Raw genomic sequence first — 9,015 nt, forward strand, 5'->3', positions numbered from 1 at the left:
GTCACAAAGCTCAAATCATCTCAAACTGGTGTCTTGAACATGGAGTTCACTGTCCTCAAATGACCTCCACAGTCCCCAGATCTAATCCAATAGAGCACCTTTGGGATGTGGTGGAACGGGAGATTTGCATCATGGATGTGCAGCTGACAAATCTGCAGCAACTGCGTCATATCAGTATGGACCAAAATCTCAGAGGAATGTTTCCAGCACCTTGTTGAATTTATGCCACAAAGACTTGAGGCAGTTCTGAAGGCAAAGGGGAGTCCAACCCGGTACTAGCAAGAGGCCGTGGAGTTATAATAAATGCCTTTAGAGGATACAGTAGAGAAGCATACATGAAATAGAATGGGTCGACATGCAACAAAAGGTCCCAGTCAGAACCAAACTGGGGGACATTGCAAAAATCTTAACCGGTAGGCCATCAGGATACCATTACTTTCTCAGACTTGAGAGTTTCCATCTGCATATTAATGCACTGAAGCTTTAATTATCACTCTGCTCTAGTCTGGGGGGGTCTGGTTTTATCAATCATTCACAAAAAGACAGATGCAGCCATCAATTCTGGAGCAAAAATAACAAAATGTGAGGTACACTCTGGCCCCTTCAGCTACAATAGGCAGTTGTCATTTATTTCTGCTTGCACTGTCTCCATTTTCTTGTCTTTATTTCCCCTTTCTGGGCAGAATTTGTATTATTACTTTGGGATCTGCAGATTGTAATTTTTTAACTCATAACAGCAGGACAGTAACTGTGCCAATGGTTTTTGCTGACTTCTCTCGTGATTGATTACCTGATGGAATTACATAGTAGTTAATGTTGACATTCTTAGATCATTTGTGGTGCTTTGTTAAATTGATTAAAATTGTAGTGATCACCATGGGGAAGTAAGTTATTGCGGCAGTAACGGGCACACAAACCCAAAAGCAATAAAAAAAAGAAGGATTTAAACACATTTGGGTGCCAAGATGATGTTAAAAAAATCATAGTGTGAAAGAGCTGCTGCTGCTATTGAACACCTATGAAGATACAAAGCCATTTTCCTGCTTTGCTGTACTGTTGGTGACACAGAGTGACAGGTCCAAAGATCATCACAGTCACCCAGAAAATTACTTTACCATCTTCATGACTCACTGACATTACAGATGTGCTGAACAAAATCACATTACCAACCAATCCCCTCTATGAATGCCATCTGGTGTGGCTTTATACCCTGTCTTGTCTTATTTCCGTCACAGAAATTAACAGTTTAATTTATGACGTTGGTGATGAAATCCAGCTTGTTAACTTGCCCTCACGTGTAGTGATTATTCTATGTTTTGTTTTTTTCTTCACTTTTTGGTCCGATTTATTTCAAATGTTTTTATTGAGTTGTTGTTCATTGCAGCACACGGGCGAGAAAACATCTCTTGCACCTATGATACCTTTGTGCCAAACCAGATAAACGGGCTCCAGCAGCTCATTGAGCTCCAGCAGAGGGTGAAGGCAGGTTCACTCACTGTGGACGGGGCCCTGGAGCGCTTCAGTGACTGGCAGCGGGTTCAGAAGGGCATGGATGGCGTCCAGCAGGTAGGACTATCACACACTGTGATCGCACTCACACTGGACTTGGAATGAAAAAAGCATGCAGGACCTAAACCTAATAAAACTAGAACCATCTGTTGCTCATGCTATGCCAAGCTGCAAATCAATCTACTCACAGCAGAGCATGAAGGTACAAGAAAGCATCTACCTTAGAGGAAAGGAAATGGCTATTTATTAAAACACCTAGCTGCTTTATAGAACCCCTATTGTGTTTTTTTTTGGATTTCCCCATCTTTTAATGTGTTATGTCGTTGTTTTGTGTATGTCATACATGTATGAAGTTAAAAAAACAAACACATTTCACTCCAAATGGAGCTTTATCTCCCACAGACAGCACTTTTTCTCAACTGCCTGAAACGCCTCGTCCACATTCCTGATTGAAATTCCTCAATTAGTGATGTCACTGATTGAGAATGCCAACCCAGTTTTTCACATGTGCTGCCCATTAGTGCTGCCTGAGCACCTATGGTGGCCTGTGTGACCAATCACAACAGAGAGGGGCCAGCTGACCAATCAAAGCAGACTGGGCTCTTCAGGAAGGGGGCCAAGAGCTGCGGTCGAAAAGTAAAAAAAAGAAGATCTCCTAAGTCTTTTACTAACCACTTTTCCTTAACCTTGGTTGCTCAGGCTCACTTTCCTGCCTACTCATATTTATCTACATGAATCCTGATTATTGTATTAAAATAATTGTTAAGATAAGCAGAACGTATTAGGCCTACAAATCTATTGTACATATTATATGTTATAAGGGTGAGATGGTTGCGGGTGGGTGAAAGAAATACATTATTAATGAGGACAATATTCTCTAAACTGTAAACAGAGCAGAGCTGTCCGCTGCTGCTGTGCACATTTACGCACGAGGACAGCAGTCAACAGCGTTACTTCATTGATTATTCCAGAAGCTAAAAGCTGAGTTGTGCCTTCTCCATAAAGTTTCTAACTACAGTTTTTAGTTTTGCTGTTTAAATGTCCCACAATATCAGCTGCAGTGACATTACTGCGTCCTTGGAAACGCTTACAGTTACTGAAAACAGCCTCTCTAATCATCTAAGTAAATCTTTAAAGAAAACACCCATAAATCAATACAATACATAATTTAAAAAGCAATAGCCTACAGGGACTGAATAGAGGAAGTGAAAATATTTTATTTGGCTGGGTGTGGGTGGATGATTTAAGGTAATTGATTCGGATACCGTCAGAGCTGATCTGTGCATTCTCACATAATATTCATAATTTCACACATGGTCAAAATAATGTAGTCATATCTGTAGTGACTTTCAACAAAACATGTAATGAAAAAAGCCACTGAGGGGCGAACAGTTGAACTTGTTTCAGACACTGCTCTCGGTTAAAAATAAACCAATATTCAGTGTGCTGTGTAACTTTGGATTCAGCGATCCATTCATTCACAGTTCTGTATGCATGCTCACTGTAATTGTTATGCGTCAGAGTGAGACGAGAGTTAAGTTCTCGCATTAACCAGTTTATTAAACCACTCAAACAGTGCCACAAAGTACATTATCATAATTATATTATGGGTTGCAATGTCTCACAGAAAATACAATGTACGCACGGTGTGTACAGGATTATGGCTGCCAGCGCCAATGCGCACTTTAGTATTCTGATTATGAACGGCCAAATGGTGATGAGTTGATTTAAATTTTGCTGCTGCAAGGACTTGTGGGATGGCATTATGCCCTGTCCTTTTGCAAAGGATGGTCCGGTGTATCCTCTTATCACGGCAGCCACTTAACTACTTCCAGGTCATTTCACTCCGTTAGGAACCATCCCAAGAATAATTGACTATTCAATCGCAGCCCGAGTGTTTCAGGCAGATGAGCTGCAGCAATGGGCAGTGTGAGAAACGCATGTTTTTTGAACACCAAAGAGGAAAACGTATTCTAGTACACCCCAAGAGTACAAATATGATGCTGAAAAGGAGTATAATAGGGGCTCTTTAAAAACAAGATCAATCTAAAAGTAGGCCAGCAAAGTGGCGAATTAGGGGAATGAGGGACAGGTGTGCAGGCAGGGGACGATCAGGTGGTTGGGGAATGGTGGGAAGAGCTGAGGACGGAGAGAATGACAGGAGTTGTTAGAACAGTCAGATATGGCTAATGGCACAAAAAGGTACAAAAATAAACTAAACAGTGCTTGTGAATTTGCATTTAATTCCTGGGATTCCAGCTGTCCTAATAGGCCTTCTTTTAATAGAACACATTTGTAACATCACAGTAAGAAAAACCCAAGTGTGAATAGTACAATTAATGATGGCTGAATTCCATTTAGCTGCTCTTTTGTTAATGTTATTGGTATGACAAGTCAAATCTTTTGGCTGGGAAGAAGGTGTCAAAGGTTGAGGCTTTTATGCTTGTAAAAGAAGCAGTCTAATATGTTTGTTTTTTATATCATACATTTATCAGTGTATTGGTATTTTACTGCTGTAGATGGTAGAAGTGAGATTTTCACTACTTTATGTGTTTGGTAGTTTAATCCAATTTGGTCCAGATATCTAAAATGCAGGAAGGAGCCCCAACTAGACATGTGTCACAAGCCAAACATCACTGGTTTCATCTTTAACAGAAGTTAATATCTTATTAACACTTAATTAATACACTTGTGGACTCATTCAATCTGACCCACACAAACACGGTCATACACTGGATCTTGTTTTATCATTAGGTTTTCCGGTTTTAAATATTGAGCTGGATGTTGCTAGTCTATCTGACCATGAACTTGTGATTTTTTAATGCATCACTTTCTAATCCATTACCTAAACCTTGCTTGCCAGATCGCTATCCAAGCACTGAACCCGTCCACTCCAAGGCAATTTTCTGATGCTTTCATAGCTTGTCCTTTTGCTAGCCCTGCAGAGATAACCTCTGCCTCTCTGTCTACAGATGAGCTAGTTACTTGGTTTACTACCACTGTCACAGATGTTCTTGATATTGTTGCCCCTTTTAAACTGAAGCCACCCAAAGTCAAAGCCCAACCTTGGCTTAACAGCGAGACTCGTGCCCTTAGACAAAAGTGTAGAAAAGCAGAGATGAAATGGAAAAAAGATAGACTGCAAGTGTCCTAAGAGATACTGAGAGATCACCAGGTATCCTACCAACGCCTTGTCAAAGCATCTAAAGCAAAGCATTTTCCTGATATCATAGCTAAAACTGCACATAGCCCTAAAATGTTGTTTAGTGCAATGAATACTGCACTAAATCATGCTATTACAGTCCCTGATGCTACGTTTGAAATCACAGAACAATTTTTGAGCTTTTTTATCAAGGTTGTCACTATCAGATCTTGTATTTCACCTACTGACCATGACCCTTTTAAATCAATCCTATGTCCTGCTTCTCTGAATTCTTTTGTGCCTGTGGCCCTGTAAGCATTGATGGATATTGTATCACACATGAAACCTACCTATTCATCTACAGATATTGTCCCCTCTCGTCTTTTAATGAGGTATTTGATACTATTGGTCCCAGCCTCTTGTCTGTAATAAATAGCTCTCTTATGAATGGCACAGTCCCATCTAGCTTTAAACATGCTGTGTTTCAGCCTCTAATTAAAAAACCCAACCTTGACCCTACTGATTGTAACAGCTTTAGGCCTATTTCTAAATTATAGTTTATGTCAAAGATTTTGGAGAAGGTTGTTGCTCAGCTCTCTTCATTTTTAAGTGAAAATTATGTCTTGGACAATTTTCAGTCTGGTTTCAGAGTGCACCATAGCACAGAAACAGCACTTCTTAAAGTGCTAAATGATTTGTTGCTGTTTGGTGACGGAGGAAATTGTGCTATTTTACTCTTGCTGGACCTTAGTGCTGCATTTGACACTGTTGATCATGTCATCTTGTTGGTTCGCCTTGAGCATAAGGTAGGGATCCAGGCTGTTGCTCTACAGTGGTTCAATTCATATTTAAAAAATAGATCCTTTTCTGTTGAAATTGGAAATATCTCCTCTTCAGCAGCGATTACATGCGGTGTACCTCAAGGTTAGATTTTATGGCCAATTTTACATAACATAACATATCTTATCACTGTTATGCTAATGACACACAGCTGTACCTGCCTCTATAAACAGGTGATACCAACTCTTTAAAGTCCCTTTTTCACTGCCTGAAAGACATTAAGTGCTGGATGGCTAACAACTTTCTCCAACTTAATGAGAGTAAGACGGAAGTCCTGTTGTTTGGCCCCCCAAATTCAGTTGACGAACTTTCAAAAAATTTGGGGACTTTAGCCTCAAGTGTGCGCCCTTTTGCCAGAAATCTAGGTTGAATCTTTGACTCCGCATTAAAATTTGACAAACAAATTAGTTCTGATGTCAAATGTTGCTTTTTTCATCTCAGGACTATTATTGCTGAACTAAAATCAGCATAAAATCCCTATTCATACGCTTATTTTGTCTCATGTTTACTACTGCAATTCCTTGTATTCTGAGATTTGCCAATCATCTCTATCACGCCTGAAGTTTGTCCAGAATGCGGCTGCCAGATTGTTGACTAGTACCAGAAAGAGGGATCATATCTCCCCGATATTCACTGGTTACCGGTCAAATATATAATTGATATTAAGGTAATGGTACTTGTTTTTATGGCATTACATGGATTGGCCCCTTTATATATTGCTGATCTCCTTACCCTACATCACTCCTCCAGGAACCTAAGATCGTCTAATCAGTTGCTTTTAGCCATTCCACAGTCTCTGATGAAAACAAAGGGTGATCGCGCCTTCTCCATTGTGGCCCCGAGACTCTGGAACAAACTTCCCATTCATATTAGGTCCTCCTCTACTGCCGAGATCTTTAAGTCTCGTCTTAAAACACATTTTTATTCTTTGGCGTATGATTTAGTTTAGGGACATTTGTATAGAAGTGTGTTGTTTGTATGATGTTCATTGTGTCTATATTTTTATTGTCTTCCTTTGTTTTTATAACATAATATAACGTTGTACAGCACTTTGTTCAGCCTAGGTGACTTGACTTGACATGTGAAATCGGAAAAGTAACAAGTTACTATAGCTGTACAAAAGTAGTGGAGTAAAATGCACAACATTTCCCTCTGAAATGTAACGGAGTAGGAAACGGTAAAGGAAATACTCAATTAAAATACAAGTATGTCAAAATTGTACGTCAGTACAGTATTTGAGTAAATGTACTTGTTAGCACCGAGTGAGTCTATTGATCAAAAACATCAGTGGAATTACCTTCACTCTGTCATGCTTCTGTGGTTGCTGCATATTTTAGACATTATTTGCAGTCAGTTTTCCAGCCGACCTCCATGAAGGTAGCAAAAGATTTATGCCCGAACTAGCAAACATGTAATCTGTTCCTTTTTTCAGCTTGTGGAAACAAAAGACAGCTTTATGGAAATCTCATAATTTGTAAATAGATGGCAATTTTCTGTGTGTCAGTCTAATATTCAAGCACTGATCTTGACTCTGCAGGAAAAGTTGAGTCAGCTCAGAGCCAGTATCGTCAACAACGGAGAGGATGATGACAGTGTCTATGGTAAATATTCCTCCATCCTGGATATGAGGGTTAAGCTTTGCTGTCATCACAGAGAGGCTCCACAGAGCTCAGCTTTCCTGGAATTTCAACTTTAAAATAAATAGTATGCAGTGCAGTTAAAGTTGGAGTGAGTAGACACCTTACAAATGACTGTATCAAACTGTGTACTGTAAATGACTTAGAAACTCTTCTCTCCCCCCCAGATAAAATCAACATCGTTCATCACACGCCAAGTGAGTCTTTAAAAACGTATCTCAGTGTACAGAGAGAAACCCTGTGTTAGCATGCCTTTGTAGTTTCTCCAGTCCCAGTTGCAGTGGTGAGGAATTAATCCTCGGGGAAGTGTTATTTAATCAAATCCCCAGTGCCCTGTTTTGATGAAGTGAGTTTCACTTGCACTAAATGGGAGCCTTGTATTTTCTTTTACTGAGCATATCTCTGTTCAGCTGAGCATATTGAATCATTTCCCTCCAGGTGTTACAGTGAGTGAAAGTCGAAGAGGAAGCAAAGCAGTGGAGTCTGATTTTTACAGCAAGCCATTTAAAGGACATCATGTGAGTTTACTTTACTTCACAAAAGGAAAGCTTGGCAGAAGTTAGCATATATGCGTTGATATAACGTTTACATGATATTTGATCAGGATATATTATTGGAGTTGACGTGAACTTTCAGTAAACGAACATAAAGGCCAAACACACCTGTAACAACCATCCCTCTGACTTGTTTTGCAGTCAGGTTTCTTCTCCAAAGCTGACAAACGGTGAAGGTAAGACAGCAATCAATCAATCTAATCTAATTTTCTATTAATAATTTCTACTGCACTTAATTTTCAGATCTATTCAAGCCCATCAATTGTGTCACATTTTCCATATTTACAGGCTCCATCAATCTACAAAGATGCTATTCTTCCACCAATTATATCCGGTTTAATCTGTTTGAATACATAATCTGTCATTTTTATTGTATTATTAACAAAGTTTTGTATGTCAAAGTAATAAGAAGTGAAATTACTGATTTTTTTAAATGTATATCCTACTGCTTGCCTAGCTTTTATTGACTCTTTTAAGATATTATGGAAGGAAATTCTGGTTTAAGTAAAAAAGTATCACTAATATAATGTATAATATGTCTAATTTTACTTTTGAAAACAAATCTACATCATCGGTATCATTTTATCTTCATTTTGTGTCTCATGAAAGTTTCTGTCAACAACTACCATGTTAATTCTGAAAAGTAAACTACTCATATAAAAGCTATTTCTTGTACATTGAATTCAATGCAACACTATCGGCAATACTGAAATTGTAATACAGTCATGAATCTTTCACACAGTGAAAAAATGTAAGTAATCAACATCTGAAAAGTGTAATAGCTTTCCATGGGTCTGTGTTCCAAGGAAAGGGAATACATTTGTTTGCCTGAAAAACCTTTACATCTTTACCTCTAGAGGGCGCTGTATCACTAAATATATTCATCACACTGACTGTGTGAAGCAACCAAAGACATCTGGCAAGCCCAGAAGCACCTGCTGACCTCCTGATGGCTTGAAGGCAAGCTATGGTAAAAAAAATAAATAAATAAATAAGTATCCATACATGTTTATGAATGTGAACGGAATGTTAAAATACTCATGCAGCAGATGAGAACAGCAATGCAGTGCTTCTCACTGTGCCTGGTTACAAACAGGAAACGTGTTTAATCTTTGGTTTGCATCAGCCGAGACATGTCAAATCGAGTCTACTAATTAGGAATAATTTAAATAAAATGAAAGGACTATTATAACTCAGATCACTGGGGTGAATAGAAATGTCCACAGAAGGGGTGCTGTAACAGCAAGTGAGTGTAAAATTAAAAAGGTCAAAGGCTTAACTTTCCTGGAAAAACTCATTCTGTTCCGCCGCCGTATAGTGCAAGCATCTGCGT

At 39.0% G+C, this 9,015-nt stretch overlaps 1 protein-coding gene across 1 annotated transcript in view; it reads left to right on the forward strand.

Moving 5' to 3' along the window:
* The window catches only part of LOC120572498 (B-cell scaffold protein with ankyrin repeats-like), a 28,510-nt gene extending 20,406 nt beyond the window's left edge, over positions 1-8,104 (forward strand). Inside the window, exons 12-17 of the mRNA XM_039821837.1 lie at positions 1,385-1,566; positions 7,029-7,092; positions 7,296-7,325; positions 7,567-7,646; positions 7,824-7,858; positions 7,971-8,104. Coding sequence (XP_039677771.1) covers positions 1,385-1,566; positions 7,029-7,092; positions 7,296-7,325; positions 7,567-7,646; positions 7,824-7,856 — 389 coding nt within the window. The 3' untranslated portion in view covers positions 7,857-7,858; positions 7,971-8,104. The remainder of the gene's footprint in view (positions 1-1,384; positions 1,567-7,028; positions 7,093-7,295; positions 7,326-7,566; positions 7,647-7,823; positions 7,859-7,970) is intronic.
* Positions 8,105-9,015: the final 911 nt, after the last annotated feature.

This window comes from Perca fluviatilis, chromosome 14 (genome assembly GCF_010015445.1).
Source record: "Perca fluviatilis chromosome 14, GENO_Pfluv_1.0, whole genome shotgun sequence".
Taxonomy (NCBI): Eukaryota; Metazoa; Chordata; class Actinopteri; order Perciformes; family Percidae; genus Perca; species Perca fluviatilis.